This window comes from Marmota marmota, unplaced genomic scaffold, assembly GCF_001458135.2.
Source record: "Marmota marmota marmota unplaced genomic scaffold, marMar, whole genome shotgun sequence".
NCBI classification, from domain to species: domain Eukaryota; kingdom Metazoa; phylum Chordata; class Mammalia; order Rodentia; family Sciuridae; genus Marmota; species Marmota marmota.
In genome coordinates this window covers 21457570-21477237 of record NW_026000185.1, presented here as the reverse complement: position 1 = coordinate 21477237, position 19668 = coordinate 21457570, and the positions used below count along the sequence as shown (strand labels likewise).

The following is a 19668-nucleotide window of genomic DNA, read 5'->3' as shown; positions in this document are numbered from 1 at the left end:
CCTTCTCTTAAGCGGGGAAAGCTCTCTCTCACTTCCGCTCTCTGGCCTGCTGGCCCCGCCTCCCTGCCCCCCGCTGGGTCCTAGCGCCTTCCTCTTTCTGGTGGTGTTCTGGGCTCTGTTGGTGCGGGAAGCCGACGCAGATGCCACGGAGCCAGTCCAAGTCGGATCAGGTAGGAGACGCCTGCAGGAAGTCGCCAAGACCCCGGGCAGCCCTAGCACGGATGCGGTCAAAGCTGGCCTCAGTTTTCCTGTGGGCACCGGAGGACTGGGGTTGGCCCGACGCGAGCAGCGCGGGCGGGGCGGGCGGCAAGCGGCCCCAGGCGGGCTGCGGGGCCCAGCAGGTCCTAGAACCCGCCGGCTGTCCCCGCGGGCCGGCTACTACGGACTCCCGGGCTCGGCCAACGCGGCTGCCGGCCTTGCGCGGTGTGGGCCCAGGGGTCCTAGAGCCCGCCATGTTGAGGGCTTTTGTCTTAGCTGCGCGGCCCGCCAAGTAAGGTCCCTAGCGCCTGTGGCCCCCCTCCCAGGCGGAGGCCCTGACCGCCCCTCCCGCGGTCCTAAAGAACGCCATTTACGGGGCTTTGTCCCGCTTTTGGCCCTCCTTCCATTCATTTGTTCATTCCTTCATTCTTCGTTTACTTTTTCTTATCACGTCTCCAAGGCCACGTTTTCCTAGGGTTCATTCCGAAACGAGTCAGCCCGGGGCCCTGCCCTGCGGGGGCTGCCTGTCTGGTGAAGGTACCAACGCAGATAGTTATAGGGATTGAGGAGCACAAGGTTTCTGCATCTTTTGGCCACTCCTCAGGTCGTCTAGTAGGCTCTAATGCCCTTCAACTCCCTTATACCTCAGCTGTCGCATTTTAGCAATGCCGAGATAGGCCGAGAGCGCTGTGGATCCTTTACTTCTAATGTCCACTAGGTGTTATTGGGAGCATTGGAGAGGGAGTATTTGAGTGATGCAAATGAGTTTTCCCTTGGGAGAAGGGGAGCATGGGCTTCTTGACAGAGGGAATTGCATATAGAAGGGCGAAGTTTGAGAACAATTTTGGCCGGAGCTTTGGTCGCTGACCCGAGCGGGTCACTGCCACTGAAACTGAGGCTGGAAAAGTAGATTGGGATCAGATTGTGAAGGTTTTAGGCCTAGCTATGATTAATGCTCACCTCTCCACAGTTGCATCAACTCACCAGATCTCTCCTGGCCTGAGAGGTTTATGTGATGACTACTTTCTTAAAGATGGGGAGACTTAAATGCCTCCTTTTTCACCTCATCCCAGCTTCCAGACTAAGCTTTTGGGGGAATTCAATCTCTGCATATCTTCTGATTACAGGTAACAGACTTGAGAGGTGGGGACATGAGATTAAGAGATAATTCTGTAGAGTGGGCCCACTGTGCTGGTCCCCACATGCTTGCTTTTAATTCTTTAAAATTTTATTTATTTATTTAGGATACTGGGGATTGAACGCAGGGGCGCTCAACCACTGAGCCACATCCCCAGCCCTATTTTGTATTTTATTTAGAGACAGGGTCTCACTGAGTTATACAGGGACTTGCTAAGTTGCCAAGGCTGGCTTTGAACTGTTGGTCCCCCTTCCTCAGCGTTCTGAGCTGCTGGGATTACAGTCCTGTGCTGCTGGGCTGGGCCCACACTCTTGCTTTTAAAAAAAAAAGTTTACCTGTGGCCCTGCCTAGCTTAAGTCAATAGGACTGCTATATTCTCAGCAATAGCCCATTACCTGCAGAAGAACTAATAGGCCCAGAAATACAAGTTACCCTGAAGTTCCTGAAGGGACATTTTGACCTTTATACCAACCAAAGATTCTGGGTCAGAAAGAGACAGGATTTCATAGGTTCTGACTCCTTCCTAGTCACTGGAACCTTCCTTATCACATCACAAGGGAGCAAGACTTCTAGGGTGGACAACTGCATCTTCCCAATTTCAGAGTGGGGGTGGTGTCCAAATTCATCGAGTTTCAACCCCCTTAAAAATCCCGGACTTTGTGAAAAATATGCTTTTTTGTCCAGAGACAGTTCAGGTCACTCCACGGCCACACTGTACTCATCTCTCTTATTTCATTTTCCCAGATAAACTACTTGTTGATCTGTATAACCCACCCAAAACCTTTGTGTGAGTTTGTAAAGAGCCAGCTGTCTTTAGGACCCAACACCTGCCTTGAGGCCCTGCAAGCCACTTTTGGCTGCAGCTCTGAGGGCGGCAGACATGCTACAATGTTCCGTGTCTCCACCAATTACTTTACTGATTAACTCCTATTATTTTTTCTGGTTACTTTTTCAGATCTGCCTTTTCTTAACTCTTACTCAATAACTTGGCCTGAGATAATTAAAAATTTCTGGTCAGGGCACACTGTGATGAAATTGGAAGGTCTTGATTGGAATCCATTTACCCACAGCCCTTTATGGGGTAAGAGCCTGAGGCTTACATTTTTGGTCTTTTTGGTGGACAGACATTGTCTTATGGCAGTTGAAGGCTTCCGGCCAGGTTACTCTGACATGCCTGGAGGCTGGTAATTATAAGTCCCTGAACACCCATGCCCTTTAGGGTAAAAAGACCACTTTGTCTTCCTTTTGCCCTCTCATCTTTACCTCTGGACCAGCAGAACATCATGGGACCTCACTCAGGGTTCAAATCAATGGGAACTCTAATGCACATTAAAGGTAAAAAGCATTTTTAATCTCTTTGGTTTAAAGTACTTCAATCTAAAACTCCTCTTCTTATACTGTATTACAGGATTACCTATAGGTTTCTTTGCTTCTTGATATCTGCCCATCTTAGGCTTGCTATCCTATTTGGGCCACTCGGACCTAAATGTTTGTTCTTTCTTTTCTTTTATTTAATTTTTTTTTTAGTTGTACATGGACACAATACCTTTTTTAATTTTTATGTGGTACTGAGGATTGAATCCAGTGTCTTCCACATGCAAGGCGAGCACTCTACCACTGAGCTACAACCCCAGCCCAGTTGTTCTTTCTTTTTTTTGTATTCTGGGATTATGTTCTTAATAAATTTCTCTCTAAATGCCAGAGTGGGAGGGGGAAAGGTAGAGAGACTGAACAGACCAGCTAAAAAAAAACTCTGGGTCTTTTCAGGGATGCTCAAGAAGACCCTTTAGGTATTGCCTTAAGGACAATATAAACATTGCCCAAAGTGCAGGTAGGTCAGCTCCAAAATTTCAGAGCACCAAGCAAGCCAACATCAGGCCCAGGAATTGGGAACATCAGGGGACACTCACTTTTCATAGATGCTCTTTTCTATCCAGATATAAAACATTGATAAAAGGGAAAATCCCTGTTTCTTTTTCTTGAAAGCCTTTTTCTATGGTCTACCCTCTCCCCTGATTTCATAGGCTCTCATACTTTCTAAATGTCTTGATTGACTCTGATCTAATTCAAAAGTGCACTCTTGTCTAATATAAGTATTCTCTGTGTTTTTGTTTGTTTTTGATACTGATGACTGAACCCAGGGATGGTTTAACACTAACCTACATCCACAGACGTTTTTATTTTCACCCATTTATTTATTTATTTATAATTGTAAGTGGATACAATATCTTTATTTTTTTATCTTTATGTGGTGCTGAGGATTGAACCCAGTGCCTCAGCCATGCTAGGTGAGCGCTCTATCACTGAGCCACAACACCAGCTCCCTTATTTATTTATTTATTTAGGGATAGGGTCTGGCCAAGTTGCTGGCTTTGAGCTTGGATCCTCCTGTATTGCCTCCCTGATCTGTTGTTTTTTTTTTTGGGGGGGGGGTGGATACTGGGAATTGAACTCAAGGGCACTGAACCACTGAGCCACATCCCCAGCTCTATTTTATATTTTATTTAGAGACAGGGTCTCAGTTGCTTACCGCCTCAATGTTGCTGAGGTTGGCTTTGAACTTGCAATCCTCCCGTCTCAGCTTCCCGAGCTCCTGGGATTACAGGCTTATGCCACCATTTCAGGCCTATGTATTCTTTTATTAGAGTAATTATAGCCATTTCATTTTGGGGAGGAAAAAACTCTGCTTTTTGGAGCTCCTGGTTTTTCTGGCAAATTGACCCTTGGTTCTATATGCCTATATTAATATAATTTTGTTCTGATTTGTTTTGTCTAACTGGAGTCTTTGGTTTTTTTGCCCTGTGTCTATCAAATTTTCCCCCTGCTATCTTTATTCTAAGGCCAGTTATTCAAGGGTTAACTCTCAAATTACCGGAAACTGAAAGAAAAGAGATCTTCCCCCTAAGAGGGCCCTATGGAGAGAAATTAACAGTGGTGATGATCAGAATGAATCTGCCCCCTGGAGGAGAAGTGGCCACCTGAACCTTTGATTTCAGTGTCCACAGTGGCTGACAGACTGTGCTCCAAACACCCACAGATGTACAAGCCTTCCCTGTGTCTGAGTCATATTGTAAAAGATATGGCAGGCTCTGAAGCTTTCTTTTGTCCCTACCTGTGGGAACCTAATACCTAGTAAAAAGCTATAAAATCTGTTTCCTGTATGTTTTTTGAGAGAGAGAGAATTTTAATATTTATTTTTTTAGTTTTCGGCAGACACAACATCTTTGTTTGTATGTGGTGCTGAGGATCGAACCCAGGCCACACGCATGCCAGGCGAGCGCACTACCGCTTGAGCCACAGCTACAGCCCCATCCCCTTCCTGTATGTTTTTATGCACAAATTGTATATTGTTTGTTGTGTCTATATAATTGTTTACTTGGTACCACAACTGGCTCATGAATAAGTGAGTACTCAAAAGTTAGGAAAATGAATCCAGATATCTTCTAGTTCATATGACTTAAATCTTTAAAAAAAAAAAAAAAACAAAGTTATTTTAAATTGGTTAAAAAGATAAAAATAAAATGTCTTTAAAATTACTAATTCATGTGTTTTTCTAGGTGGCCAACCAAGTCTCTATAAAATATGAAATGTGTAATGTCTATTGCTTTAGGATTTTTCTTTGATAGGAAAAGTATCTAAAATGTTAAATTAAATTTTTTTAGGATTTTTTTTTTTTTTTTTAACAGGAAAATGACCTAAAATGGTAACTGTGCTTGCCTTGATTTTCTTGGTTAAATTAGGTTTAGGGGCTGGGGTTGTCACTCAGCGGTAGAGCTGAGACATTTAGAGCACGTGCAAGGCCCTGGGTTCAAGCCTCAGCACCACATAAAAATAAATAAATAAAATAAAGGTATTGTGTCCAACTACAACTAAAATATATATATATAAACTTAGGTTTAATGTAAATGGGATAAAGAATTATAAATGTATTTGTTAGAGGAGGCATCTGATTAATTTGCAAGTCAAAATACTAAAACATCAATTGCTAAACATAAATTCTCATGTGTGGTTTTCTTTTCGGTTGATTTCTTTCTTTTTTGCTTTTTTTTTTTTTTTGGTACCACTGAGCCACATCCCCACCCTATTTTGTATTTTATTTAGAGACAGGGTCTCGCTGAGTTGCTTAACACTAAGTTGCTTAATGCCTCACTTTTGCTGAGGCTGGCTTTGAACCTGTGATCCTCCTGCCTCAGCTTTCTGAACCACTGGTATTACAGGCATGTGCTACCAAGCCCAGCAATTCTAATATTTTTGGATTCTTGAATTTTGTAAAAAAAAAAAAAAAAAAAAAAAATATATATATATATTTGGATCTATGAATTGTGGGGTTTTTTTAATATATATATTTTTAGTTGTAGATGAACACAATACCTTTATTTTGTTTATTTATTTTTATGTGGTGCTGAGGATTAAACCCAGTGCCTCACACTTGCAAGGCAAGCGCTCTACCACTGAGCTCCATTAAAAATATATTTATACAAAAATTATAGGTACAAACTGGGCATAGTGGTGAACTCCCAGTTACTTGGGAGTCTAAGGCAGGAGGATTGAAAGTTTGAGGCCAACCTGGGCAACCTAGAAAGACCCTGAGTCAAAATAAGAAGGGGTAGGGATGTAGCTCAGTGGTAGAGCACCCCTGGGTTCCATCATGAGTAACACACATACACAGTTATAGGGATATTTTTTGGTAAGAAAAAATAAAGGGAGATATTTCTGGGTGAAAAGCATTTTATATGATAAAGTAATATTTTTTACCTAAAGTTCAAGATGGGGGAAAAAAAGAAGAAAACAGGTTAAAAGTAAGGAGGTAAACAAGTTGTAAAATATCTAAGTTTCAAAAAGTTTGTAGAAGTTAAATCTTGGAAAAATTCTGTGTGTTATTAAGTAGGCTACAATTAACATATCTAAAATAATTTAAGGGGTTTTCTATGGTCAAAATTTAGTGTACTAATATAAAACCAAAATGTTTCTATATCTTAAAAATCATAGGAGTGGAGTTTGTGGCTCAGTGGTAGAGCGCTTGCCTAGCATGTGTGAGGCACTGGGTTCAATTCTTTTTTTTTTTTTTTTTTTTTTAGAGAGAGAGAGAAAGAGAGAGAGAATTTTATTTTTATTAGTTTTCGGCGGACACAACATCTTTGTTTTTGTATGTGGTGCTGAGGATTGAACCCGGGCCGCACGCATGCCAGGTGAGCACGCTACCAATTGAGCCACATCCCCAGCCCCTGGGTTCAATTCTTAACACAACATAAAAATAAATCAATAAAATAAAGGTCCATCGACATCTAAAAAATATTTTAAAAAATAAAAAAAATCATGGGGATTTCTTAAAACATTGATCTGCTCTTAGTTATCAAGATAATTCATTGTGTCTATTAGGTTTCATTTCATAGAAAAAAAGTCATAAAGGAATTAGAGTTTGCTTAAGTAAGTCTTTTTAAAAAATATTTAATTTCTTTTAGTTAGAGGTGGACACAATGTCTTTATTTTACTTTATGTGGTGCTGAGGATTGAACCCAGTGCCTCACGCATTCTAGGCATGCGCTATACCTTTGAGGCACAACCCCAGCCCTAAGTCTTTTAAATGATTGCTTCATAACTCTGGTTAAATTCTTATGTTATGGGCTGGGGATGTGGCTCAAGCGATAGCGCGCTCGCCTGGCATGCGTGCGGCCCCAGATTCGAGCCTCAGCACCACATACAAACAAAGATGTTGTGTCTGCCGAAAACTAAAAAATAAATATTAAAAAAAATTTAAAAAAATTCTTAAGTTATTACAAATACATTTGATACTCTAAGTATATGTGACTAGAGATGTGTACATCTGAGGATTAGATATGTATATCTGAGCTTTGTCTAAATGTTATGTAAGAGTTTATGAAATTAAAGCTGTATAGATTTAATCTAAATTAGAAGAACCAATAAGTGTTCTCTTCTGTACAATGTACCTTTGTATCTGGAACTTAACATGTAGAAGGGTAAATAAAACTTGGCATTTCTGCCCTTTGTATTTGGTCTGCATATGTTTGCTTTGATTGGAAAATCACTTTATTTATTGTACATAAGAGATATACTTGTGGACTGGGATTGTGGCTCAGTGGTAGAGTGCTTGCCTGAGGCACTGGATTCGTCCCCAGCACCACATAAAAATAAATAAAGGTACATCTACAACTAAAAATATTTTTTTAAAAAAAGAGAGATATACTTGTACATCAGGTAATAAGTCTTTGTGGCTATTAGCATTGTTTCCTAAACTTACAAGAAGTCTAGAACTATCCTTTGATTTTTTTTTTTTCAGTGCTACATATGCTTATTATTACAATTATCCTACAACGTGGATTCTAAAAAGTTAAAACTAAGTTAAGGGCTGGGGTTGTGGCTCAGTGGTGGAGCGCTTGCCTAGAATGGATGAGGCACTGGGTTCAATCCTCAGGACCACATAAAAATAAATAAATAAACAAGCAAACAAATGAATAATAAAGGTTAAATTATTTTAAGAAAAACTTAGTTACCATAAAGACATCTCTTTAACTATGAAGCTGATTATTACTAGCATCTTTGTATATTAAGTGTATTTACATTCTCTGAGTGTTTAAATCTTTTAAAATGTAAAGCTTAAGAAAACATTTTACCAAGCTGGTATTCTTCAAACTAAGACTGTTTATAGCAATAGTCTTTTTCAGGCTTATATAAAAATAGCAGATTTCGTTTGGGCTCTATTTATGTCATCTAATGTTTCATAACTACATAAAAGTAACTTGTTACCCATAAGTTATATAAAAAAAATTGTTACTCTTTACACTAAGGTTCTGTCTCTTGCCCTATTCCATATTGGAATGGTCCTGGTAGGCTAAAATTAAACTTGTTTAAAGCTCTGTTCAAAAGGATTTTTAACAAAAAATAAATCTCACAATGGATTTTTATATGTGACTAAGTTGACAAGTCATCTATGGGGGTTTTTGTTTCGTTTTGTTTTTGGTAGTGGGGATTGAACTCAGGGGCACTCAACCACTGAGCCACATCCCCAGCCCTATTTTGTATTTTATTTAGGAATAGGATCTCACTGAGTTGCTTAGTGCCTTGCTATTGCTGAGGCTGGCTTTGAATTCGAGATTCTCCTGTCTTAACCTCCTGTGCCACTGGGATTATAGTCATGGGCCACCTCACCTGGCTGTTTATGGGTCTATTTATTTATTTATTTAAAAGGTTCCCTTTTTTTTCAGTTGTAGTTGGACACAATACCTTCATTTATTTATTTATTTATATGTAGTGCTGAGGATCGAACCCAGGACCTCGAACGTGCTAGGCGAACACTCTACCACTGAGCCACACTACCCCAGCCCCATGTTTATGGGTTTTTAAAAAAAAATTTTTTTTAGTTGTTGATGAACCTTTATTTAATTAATATATTTATAGGTGGTGCTGAGAATTTAACCCAGTGCCTCACACATGCTAGGCAAGCACTCTACCACTTAACTACAATCCCAGCCCTATATATGGGTTTTTGATGCTAGAGATTGAACCCAAGGGCTCCTTACCCTGAGCTGCATCCCCAGTTATCCTTATTTTATGACATCCCCACTAAGGTGCTGAGGCTTGCCTCAAACTTGCAAGTCCTTCTGCCTTAGTCTCTCAAGTGAGTGATATTATAGGCATGTAATATCAGGCATGTACCATCCTGGCATCTCTGGGTTTTTGTGGAGGCTAAATAGTTATAAAAGATATATTAGTGTTATTAAAGTATTTTTATGTGGTGCTGAGGATCAAACCCAGTGCCTCACATGTGTGAGGCAAGTGTACACACTGAGCTACAGCCCCTAGAAGTACTACTTCTAATAGAATAACCTGAGTTAATTTGAGATAATAAGCCATCACTCATCTATAGGACAGATAGGAGATAATACTGACTCCTAGTACTAATGCTGACCTCAATTAAATGGGAGGGTAATTGTAAAATTATAGACATTAAAATTAAACCCATTATGCCCACTTCAAGACAGGTGAAACTGGCCTTCTGGGTGTTTAAAACCAAGGCTTAAAAGATCAAAGCCAAGGAAGTAAAAAGGCTAAGAAAAAAAAAATAGCCTATATTTTAGCCTTTGCTTTCTAGGTGAAACAGGACCCTGGAAACAATAGGACCCCTGTGAGGGCCCTACAACTCCAGGTGAGTCAACCAACCTGATTCGGGGGATTTTGAGAATCCTAAACAGAAAGTCAACTAATGTATGTTCTGCAAAGAGTGTCTTTGGGGAGGAAAATATCCTTAATACTACAAAGGGAAGTCACCTATGGTCAACAAGATCCTGGCAGATGGCTCACTGACAGACAAAAAAAGTGGAGGGCTTCTCAAAAGTAACTTCTGAGAAGTCTCAGCTTATCTGAAAGGTTGGGGGAAAAAATTAATTTTTGACCAACATAGGAGTCACGTATTTAGTCGTAAACACTCATTAGGAAAGTATAACCAAAGCACAGTCAGATATTGTTGCTTTAAAGAAGATGACAGTGATTCTTTAGTTTTAATATTTTTTAGTTATACATGGACACAATATCTTTATTTTGTTTATTCATTTTTATTTTGTGCTGGGGATTAAACCCAGTGCCTCATATGTGTGAGGCAAGCACTCTGCCACTCTGCCACTCAGCCACAACCCCAGCCCAACAATGATTCTTTTAATGAAACTTGTGATGTATGCTTGTGTCAGCCCTATCAGAAGTAAGCATAGGCTAAGAGGTCATAAAAGAAGGGTTCTTGTGTAGGAATGCCTGACAGTATACAAAAGACTGCCAGAATCACAAGTTTGTCCTAAGTCAATTTGAGCTTATTCTCACAAACTTGCCAATCTTCCTAACCTCCTACAAAGATGGACTCATTGATATATCTTGACAACTCTGCTAATAACTACAGAAACTTTTTTTTTGGTGGTGGTGCTGGGATTAAACCCATGGCCTGGAGCATGCTATCATGCTAGACAAGTACTCTACCACTGAGCTACACCTTCAGCCCCTAACTCCACAAACATTAAATGACATCCACTCATAAATTAATGCCATGTCAGACCCTACCTTAAGCTTTTATGAGCTACTGTCTTTGTAGTTTTCAAGGACTGACTGATTTAAAAAATTTATTTTTATGCTACTTATTGCAGAAAAATAATGCTTTTCTGTCTTTATCATTGTATAAGCATGATCCCTCCCTTACATATGTCTTGTCTGGTTGCCTACCAGCTGCTAGTATAAAATGGTCCTGACATCCTGATGCTAAATACCCTTAACTGCCCATGCCCCACCTGACAGTGAACAAGAACTTAAGGTCACATCTCCGAACATTGCCCCCTCTCAGCAAAAAGCAGCCAAAATGAGTTGGTGACCAGTTAGCCTAAAAGAATTAAGGGACCTAAGTCCTTGAGGGGAAAAATGTTAGGTAACAGACAGTGGTGGGAATATAAGGTTAAGGGATAATTCTATAGACTGAGTCTAATGTGGTTTCTTTTTAAAAGCATCTTATCTGCCCTCCTGTCCTGGCTTAAGTCAATAGGATTCTCAGCAAACTACCTGTTATCTGCAGAAGAAATTCAGGTCCAGAAAGTCTCCTCCCTGCAGATAAGAAGAATACAACTTACCCTGAAGGGGGGGACATTTATGATTTTTATATCAACCAATGATTTCAGGACTCAAAAAGACAAGGATTTCACAGATTTTGGCTCCTTCCTCAGCCCTGGAACCTTCCATATCACATCAGAAGGGAGCAAGACTTCCTATGTCCAACATCTGCATCTTCCTGATTTTGGATTGTGAAGGGTTTCCAAATTCAGTAGTTTGAAATCCTTTAAAACTCCCTGGCTCTGTGAACAGTATACCACCCTCTCGGGAGGTATATGCTTATATCGTTATGCTTATCTCTGTTATTTCATTTTCCCAAATAAACTTCTGCTTGTTACTCAGACCAGCTTGAAATCCTTCCTATGGGTTCACAAAAAACTGGCAGTCTTTAGGATCCAGTGCCTGCTTCATGGCTCCACAGCTGCTTTTCAGAGCAGTAGCTCATGGAGTGGTCTGGTCCCACACTACAACAGTGACACCAAAGACCTTCATTCCCTTCTAGGCTAGTAGTGAAGCAAAGGCAGAGCTCTGTCACAACAGTGAACCTACTTTGGAATATTGGGGTGATAGTTGGACCTGGTGAACTTGGAAAGGAGGAAAAAATCAGTTAATAAATACAGCTATTGAGTGATTTGTAAACTACTATGGAGAAGGCAGAGGCTATAGACCTGGGTTTGAATTCCATCTGAAGTGGATTCACTGTGTTTGCTTTGGGTCACCAAATAGTTCTGGGTGTAGAGGAAGCAAATTTATCACATTGCCTGGCTTTTCATCCGCCTGGACTTCCATACCAGAGGCAGAGATTTAACAATCAAATCACAAAAAGTGTAATGCTAACAAAGAGTATATGGTAGCAAAGCAATAGTTAGGAGACAAGCAAAATTTGGTAGTCTGGCCGCCTGACTTTGAATATTGACTGTGTCTATGACTTTGCTTCTTTGTGGTGTCACTTCTGGTAAAAACAGTAATCTTACTGGACCAGGACCCTAGGTTTATGACCTCAATTTAACTGTAAATACTTTGAGAAAAGCCCTGTCTCCAAACACAGTCACAGTGAGGGTTAGGGCTTCAATGAATCAATTTTGAGAGAACACATTCAATTCATAACAAACTTCTAAGCACTTGTGAAATTAGTTTGAGCAGTATGCAAAAAACACTTGGAATAACATCTGGCCCATAGTAAGCTTGCAGAGTGCAGTGGCTCGTACCTGTAATCCCAGTGACTTGGGAGGCTCAAGCAGGACTGCAAGTTTGAGACCAGCCTCAGCAACTTAGTGAGATCCTGTCTCAAAAAAGGGCATGGGATGTAGCTCAGTTATCAAAGTTACCCAGGGTTCAATCCCCAGTCCCAGTAAATAAATTAGCTTGCAAGGAGTGTTCAGGTGACACCATAAAAAATTAAAGAGGGGATGGGCACTGATGAGCAGGAGAGGAGTGTAGAGAGCATTAAGAAAGTGGTCATAGCCAGGCATGGTGGCATACGCCTGTAATCCCAGCAACTCGGGAGACCAAGGCAAGAGGATTGCAAGTGCAAAGCCAGCCTCAGCAATTTAGCAAGGCCTTTAGCAACTGAGTGAGACTGTCTCAAAATAAAATAGGGCTGGAGATGTGGTTATAGCAACCCTGGGTTCAATCCCTAGTACGGGGGCGGGGGGAAGGTGTCAAGCTAAGCTTACTTAAGGAAGCAATAGGGAATCAAGACCTAAAGGAAATCTAAGAGAGCTACACAACAATCCTGGGGAAATAGTGGTTCTTATGAGGGAGCAGCTAATGCAAATGTCCTGAGGTAGGAAAGAATTGAACTCTAAGATGAAGAAATGAGGCAGGGGTTAGATGAATCAGGGCTTATTGATTGTGGGAAAATATTAGTCTTCATTCTGGGATCAATGTCATTATTTGACTATAAAAAGCTTGAGGGAATAAAAACTGGTAGTAATAGAGCCCAGCCCAGGAGTTTGAAAACTTGAGTTTGAATCTGGACTCCTTGACGAGATATGAATCCTTGTGAACACTTCCTCGCCGTGGGTAATGAGTTCCCACAACTGTTTTCAGAGGTATAGTAAAAATGCTTCTCTCCTAGGAGTGTGTGAAGACTTAAGGATGTGTGCCGCATATTCCTATGTCCTACCCCAAGCTCCCTAGGTGGTTATTCTGATGTAGGTGTGTTAGCGTTCTGTTGCTGTTATCAATATACCTGACCAAAACAACTTAGAAGAGGGAAAGTTTATTTGGGCTCATGGCTTCAGAGGTTCAGTCCATGAACAGTTGGTTTTATCATTCAGGGCCCTAGGTGACGCAGAACATCATGGCAGAGGTTAGCTGCTCAGATCGTTAATCCAGGAAGGAGAAGAAAGCAGGGAAGGGGCTTCAAGGAAGAGGACCCCTTCCATGACACACACCCCAGTGACCCACCTCCTCTAGCCTTATCCTCCTGACCTATGATTACCATCAGTCAGTTCATCCAATCTAGGATGGATTGATTAGGTTACAGGTGTCATAATCTGATCATTACAACTCGGAATACTCTTGCATTAATTAGCACAAGAGCTTTGGGAGAATACCTCATATCCAAACCATAACATAGGGGTCTTTTAAACTTCACTTGGAGAAACATCACTCTAGGGAGTGATAGGAGGAAGAGTCCTCAGTAAACAGGGAAGTAAGAACATAATTCTGGGTTTTCAACAAGCCCAGCCTACCTGGCTCTCCACTCTTCATGGAGCTGGGTACCTATTGGGACCAACCAGGCGCTTCCTTACTATTTCCCTTGGGAAGTGCCTTAGGTGGGATTTACCCCACCCCAGCAACTGGTCTTTGTTTCACAGAAAGACTCAGAGCTGTCATGGACCAGAATGGGGCCAGAGCTCAGAATCAGTAGGCTGAGTACTCTGACAAAACAGGTGCTGGCTCTGGTCTCAAGGAAGTTCTGTAGGGATGAGAGAAGATATAGGTACAATCTGAGCTCAGGTTGTACCTATGAGCTCAAGAGTTCTGGTCCCTGTTGGGCTGGCCCAGGCAATAGAAAGTCTGGGAGGTTCCAGATCACTAGAGCAAGAATCTAACAATTTAAAACAAGTTAAACACCTGGGTTAAAGTCGATGTTGCCTGAGTTACTAGCTGTGTGACTATGGGCAAGTTACTTCACTCTTGGAACCTCAGTTTATTCATCTATAAAATGGGGACAGTACTCTATCAGGAAGCAATGACAGAGTTAAATGAGGTAACATTCTCAGCAAAGTGTCTAGCTCTGAAAAGACTGAACAATTGAGAGGAGTAATTCTTGTCTCATCCAATCCTCACCAAACCCCATGAGGTAAGTACTATTTTTACCTCCATTTTTCAGATGAGAAAACTGAGGTTCTAAGACATGCAGTAAACCACACAAAGTTTGCATCAGCTGGGAAGTGATGGAGGCAAGATTTGAAGCTGGTCATTCTGGCTTCAGAGGCTGTACACTAAGCCACAATGCTGTATTGTTCCTCTGGACCTTGGTTCCTTTATCTGTGAAAAGAATTTTTCTCATGGTGTTGACATGAAGGGTAAGTGGGTTAATGCATGTAAACAGAGCTTAGGATAGTGCCTGGTATTTGGCAAGTGCTTAGTAAATGTGCAAGTGTTGTACTACTATGTGCTCCCCATCCCCAGTCTGCTATCATTTTTTGAAAGGGGGAAACTTTATCAGGCAGATTCTCCAGAGATGGCCTGATAGGGATAGTGAGTGCATCATCCAGAGATGAGGAGGGATCCCTGGAAACCAGGAGGAATTTGAGCCATCTGGTAAGGCTAGAATCCAAATCCTTTAGCTCACCTTTAAGCCTTGGAATTCAATGAGAAAAGTGAACCAAGCTGAGGGTTAAATGGAGTTGTGTGATATTGGGGCCAAAGGGAAGGTGCAGAACGAACCTGGGGAAGCAGGCCTCAAGTGAAGGATTGGTGTGATTTGGAACAACCAGGAAAAGTCTGGGAACTGGCATGGTACAGAAGCCATGGGAATTTCTTTAGTAGGACACAGGGAGCATCACACAATACCTGAGGGAGAAGACTGGCTGCATGGGTGAGGGGCAGGGCAGTGAGTAGGAATTAGGCAGTGTCTACAAAGAGAAACCTTTCCTAGAATAAGGGTCCCTGAGCCTCTTGATATTTCTCCCAACACCCTCTTCGGTCAGCTCCATCCTCCTCAATCCCAGTGTCATAACTTAGAAGCCACCAACCTCTGAGACATACAGCAGAGGAGGAAATGGGCCTAAAAACAAGCCCTGATGTCACTGAGATTTCATAGTAAGTTACCCACAGGGCAGAAGTAGAGCCTTGGCACACCTGGCTCTCCCTTCTGGGTCTCACCCCCCCCCCCCAGCTGCAGCTGCTGAGCTCTCTTTAAGTGGATCTGTTATAATCCTCTTCCCTTCATCCTCCCGGGAGGATGAGCTGGTGTTAAGACCAGTGCAGCTGTTAATCCTATTTCCTTGCAACCATGATCCCAGGAGCAGCTGGATAGATGGTATCTGGGCTCTGGACCAGAAATTAAGGACCCCAACAAGACCTTTTGTTCCATGAGGCCTCACTAGATCAGAGAGAACTCAGAAAGGTTTCTAACTGCTAGCAGTAGCTCAGGTTGCCTGTAGAGAGAAAGATCCCCATTACCAGAGTTATGAGAACAGGAGCCCAATAGGGATTCCAGAGCAGAGGGTGGACCAGGATTCCTGTCTGGGGTGGAGTCCTTTGCAGCTGTGCAAGGCCAGAATTATCTGAACAGTTGCTTCTCTGCGAGTTAACTAACTAGAGAGGAAAAACAACACACATATGGGGGACCTATCTCTTCCAGGCAGTGCCAACCACCACATTTAGCTCATTGGCTCCTCCCTCTTCTAGGCCCAGTACTGTATTCCTTGGGCCTTTGGAGAACTTTAAACCACGCCCACTCTGGTTACCCTGCAGCCTTCCACAGGACTCTGCATCTTGGCACAGCCCTAGACACTGAGCTGAGGAAGGAAGATGATGAGACAGACGGAACATAGACATTCTAGTAATGCCACAGGGTTTGGAAAAGCCTAGAAGTTAGGGAGTGAAGTGTAAATGGACCTTTTGTGACCCCAGCTCCTCTTTGAGTCCCTCCGAGATAGATACCTGGTTCATTCATACCCTTAATGAGCAGATCACAGAGGAAACAACAGACTATCAGAATTAGGAATGGTTGACAGGGAGGATATGGGAGCCCCATGGTTTGGGCAGAGTAACCAGGTGGGAAATGCAGATAAGTTAGGGTTCCCTCTGAAGCTTTGCTGAGGAGAGAGACCTTAAGGAATAGAAGAAGAATGTGGCTTTGGTCTAACCTTGCTTCTCTTGCAGAGAAGCCCTGCCCGCCATGGAGGTGGAGGCTGCGGAAGCCCGATCCCCAGCCCCAGGCTACAAGCGCTCTGGCCGACGCTATAAGTGCCTGTCCTGTACCAAGACATTTCCAAATGCTCCCAGGGCAGCACGCCATGCTGCCACACATACACCTGCAGACTGCCCAGAGGAAGTGGCCGAGGTGAAGCCAAAGCCAGAGTCAGAACCCAAGGCAGAGGAAGCCAGTGGAGACAAGGTGTCAGGCTCAGCAGCTAAGCCTCGGCCGTATGCATGCCCGCTGTGCCCCAAGGCCTACAAGACTGCACCAGAGCTGCGCAGCCACAGTCGAAGCCACACGGGCGAGAAGCCCTTCCCGTGCCCAGAGTGTGGCCGCCGCTTCATGCAGCCCGTGTGCCTGCGGGTGCACCTAGCCTCACATGCTGGTGAGCTGCCCTTCCGATGTGCACACTGCCCCAAGGCTTATGGGGCTCTGTCCAAGCTGAAGATCCACCAGCGCGGTCACACGGGAGAGCGGCCCTATGCTTGCGCCGACTGTGGCAAGAGTTTCGCGGACCCTTCGGTGTTCCGCAAGCACCGGCGCACGCACGCTGGGCTTCGACCTTACGGCTGTGAGCGCTGTGGCAAGGCCTACGCCGAGCTCAAGGACCTCCGCAACCACGAGCGGTGAGCTGTTTGTCCATGGGTGGGAAAACCATTGCCACTGCTGTAACCAGTGGGGCCTGGGGTTGAGTTTCAAAAAACAAAATGAGTCAATGGGAAGGTGGGCCTGGGCACGTGGGCGAAGTTGGTGTCCCTGGTTAGACAGGGGATGGGTTTGGGGGACAGGGCAGAACACCTGGAGATGGAACCCTGAAGGAAGATGGCATTGGATTGGCCTAGCAGGTAGGACACAGCTGGAAAGGGGCGGGGTGTTCAGTGGAGCCTGGTTGTGCATAGGGCCTGGTCCAGGGCTCTTTGGTGTGCGTCTGAAAGTTTCTTTCTAGGGTGGAGCCCTGTGTGACTCCTGGGGATTGGGAGGAAGCCCCCCCAGGCCCCTCAGTTAGTCTAGAGAGACAAAAGGATTCTGTCACCTTCCTGGGTCTGTCACCTTCATGTCTGGTCTTCCATACTCCCACAGGTCCCACACCGGTGAACGACCCTTCCTGTGCTCTGAGTGCGGGAAGAGCTTCTCCCGCTCATCTTCCCTCACCTGCCACCAGCGTATTCATGCGGCCCAAAAGCCCTATCGCTGCCCGGCCTGTGGTAAGGGCTTCACGCAGCTCAGCTCCTACCAGAGCCATGAGCGCACTCACTCTGGTGAGAAGCCCTTCCTCTGCCCACGTTGTGGCCGCATGTTCTCTGACCCCTCGAGCTTCCGGCGCCACCAGCGGGCTCACGAGGGTGTGAAGCCTTACCGCTGCGAGAAGTGTGGCAAGGACTTCCGGCAGCCGGCAGACCTGGCCATGCACCGGCGGGTGCACACAGGCGATCGACCCTTCAAGTGCCTGCAATGCGACAAGACATTTGTGGCATCTTGGGACCTCAAGCGGCACGCTTTGGTGCACTCTGGCCAGCGGCCCTTCCGCTGTGAGGAGTGTGGGCGAGCCTTTGCTGAGCGTGCCAGTCTCACCAAGCACAGCCGTGTGCACTCTGGTGAGCGCCCTTTCCACTGTAACGCCTGCGGAAAATCCTTTGTGGTATCATCAAGCCTCAGGAAGCACGAACGGACCCATCGAAGCAGTGAGGCTTCTGAGGCTACTCCCCAACAGGAGCTGGTAGTGGGACTGGCGCTGCCTGTTGGCGTTGCGAGTGAAGGCTCTGCCGCCCCAGTAGCAGGTACAGGGCTAGGGGACCCTCCAGCAGGACTGCTAGGGCTGCCCCCAGAGTCAGGTGGTGTGATGGCCACACAGTGGCAAGTGGTTGGCATGACTGTGGAACATGTGGAGTGCCGGGATGCTGGTGTTGGGGAGGCTCCCAGTTCCTTGGGAGGGACGGGAGAGGTGGGAGGTGAGGAAGTTGATGAGAAGCCACCACAGTTTGTATGTAGAGAGTGCAAGGAGACCTTCACCACCCTGACATTACTGCGAAGGCATGAGCGGTCACACCCAGAACTCCGGCCCTTCCCTTGCACCCAATGTGGCAAGAGCTTCTCAGACAGGGCTGGGCTGCGCAAGCACAGTCGCACCCACAGCTCTGTGCGCCCCTATGCCTGCCCCCACTGTCCCAAGGCTTTCTTGAGTGCCAGTGACCTTCGCAAGCATGAACGCACCCACCCTGTACCCATGGGAACCCCCACACCCTTGGAACCCCTTGTGGCTTTGCTAGGAATGCCTGAAGAGGGGCCAGCCTGAAACTGGTGGCTCTCTCTACAACATTCCCTGGAGCTCAGCCTGGACAGGGTGCCTCCTGAACCGATTTGTACCCAGCTCACTCCATAGACTCCAGATCCCTGCCCCTAGGCAACTAGCTCACCTGTTACCTAAGAGAGCTGGGGATAGTGGAGACCAGCAGCATCTGTGACAGGGTTCTCTCTGAGTAACACTCATTAAAGCATTCACTTTGACACTGGGTTGTCTTCTGTGTTCTGGTTGGGGGTGAGTGGGTTGGGAGTTTGGGCACCAGATAAGATCCAGTGATGAAGCCTGGCCTGACAGATTATAAACTAAAAGGGCCTTTGGATGCCTCATATCCTAAAGTATGTTTGGGGATGTATTATGACAAAGGATTCCCTGGCCAAGTACATACAGGAAATTTCCTGTGCCTTTCTTGGGAATCCTTGGTTATTAAAAGTTGTATTAGATTTGTGGGGAAGGGGGATATTAGGGATTGAACCCAGGGGTACTCTACCACTGAGATCCCCAACCTTTTTGTTTTTTAATATTATTTTTAATTTTTTTTTAAAATTTTTTTGAGACAGGGTTTTGCTAAGTTTTGCTGAGGCTGGTCTTGAACTTGAGATTCTCCTGCTGCAGCCTCCCAAGATAGTAGACTACAGGAATGTGCCCCCATACCCAGATGATTAAGTTTTATTAAAAGGCATTAAATACTGCAATGAGTAAATCTATTTAGCTTTGTTTAGCCAATACTTATGACCATGAAACTGAGTAGTTCTCTTATCCTTTTATAGATAATAAACTGAGGCAAATATTATGTTAGAAAGTATACTTGGAGGAAAAAAGGGTTTCCATTCACAACAAAACCCATAAACTACAAAGGAATAAATCTCACAAGAAATGTTCAGAACCTATAAAAGAAAATGATATATCTGGCCTAAAGGACAAAATTTAAGTAAATGGGTACATACTATGTACCTGAATGAAAAAAGTCATTATTAAAAGATGTTAATTCTGGGGGCTGGGGTTGTAGCTTAGTGGTAGAGCGCTTGCCTTGCATACATGAGGCCCTGG

The 19668-nt window shown here is 44.1% G+C and overlaps 1 protein-coding gene across 11 annotated transcripts; it reads left to right on the top strand.

The window, feature by feature from the left end:
- Znf668 (zinc finger protein 668) lies at positions 1-18824 on the top strand. Of its 11 annotated transcripts, none has more exons than XM_048789824.1 (5): positions 1196-1325; positions 2292-2671; positions 14280-14475; positions 16283-16945; positions 17400-18824. In XM_048789824.1, the coding sequence occupies exons 4-5, from the start codon at positions 16299-16301 to the stop codon at positions 18610-18612; spliced, it is 1860 nt and encodes a 619-aa protein (XP_048645781.1). In that variant the 5' UTR covers positions 1196-1325; positions 2292-2671; positions 14280-14475; positions 16283-16298; the 3' UTR covers positions 18613-18824. The 11 variants fall into 11 exon arrangements, with proteins under 11 accessions (XP_048645782.1, XP_048645776.1, XP_015346824.1 ...); XM_048789826.1 differs by having other exon boundaries at positions 1210-1325; positions 2614-2671; XM_048789825.1 differs by lacking the exons at positions 1196-1325; positions 2292-2671 and adding an exon at positions 1-170.
- The last annotated feature ends 844 nt before the right edge of the window (positions 18825-19668 follow it).

Coding starts and splice junctions, on each gene's coding strand:
- Znf668 (XM_048789819.1), top strand. CDS start 1,246: ATGCCTCCTTTTTCACCTCATCCCAGCTTCCAGACTAAGCTTTTGGGG. Junction 1,326..16,282: donor TGCATATCTTCTGATTACAG/GTAACAGACTTG, acceptor CTTCTCTTGCAG/AGAAGCCCTGCCCGCCATGG. Junction 16,946..17,399: donor GACCTCCGCAACCACGAGCG/GTGAGCTGTTTG, acceptor ATACTCCCACAG/GTCCCACACCGGTGAACGAC.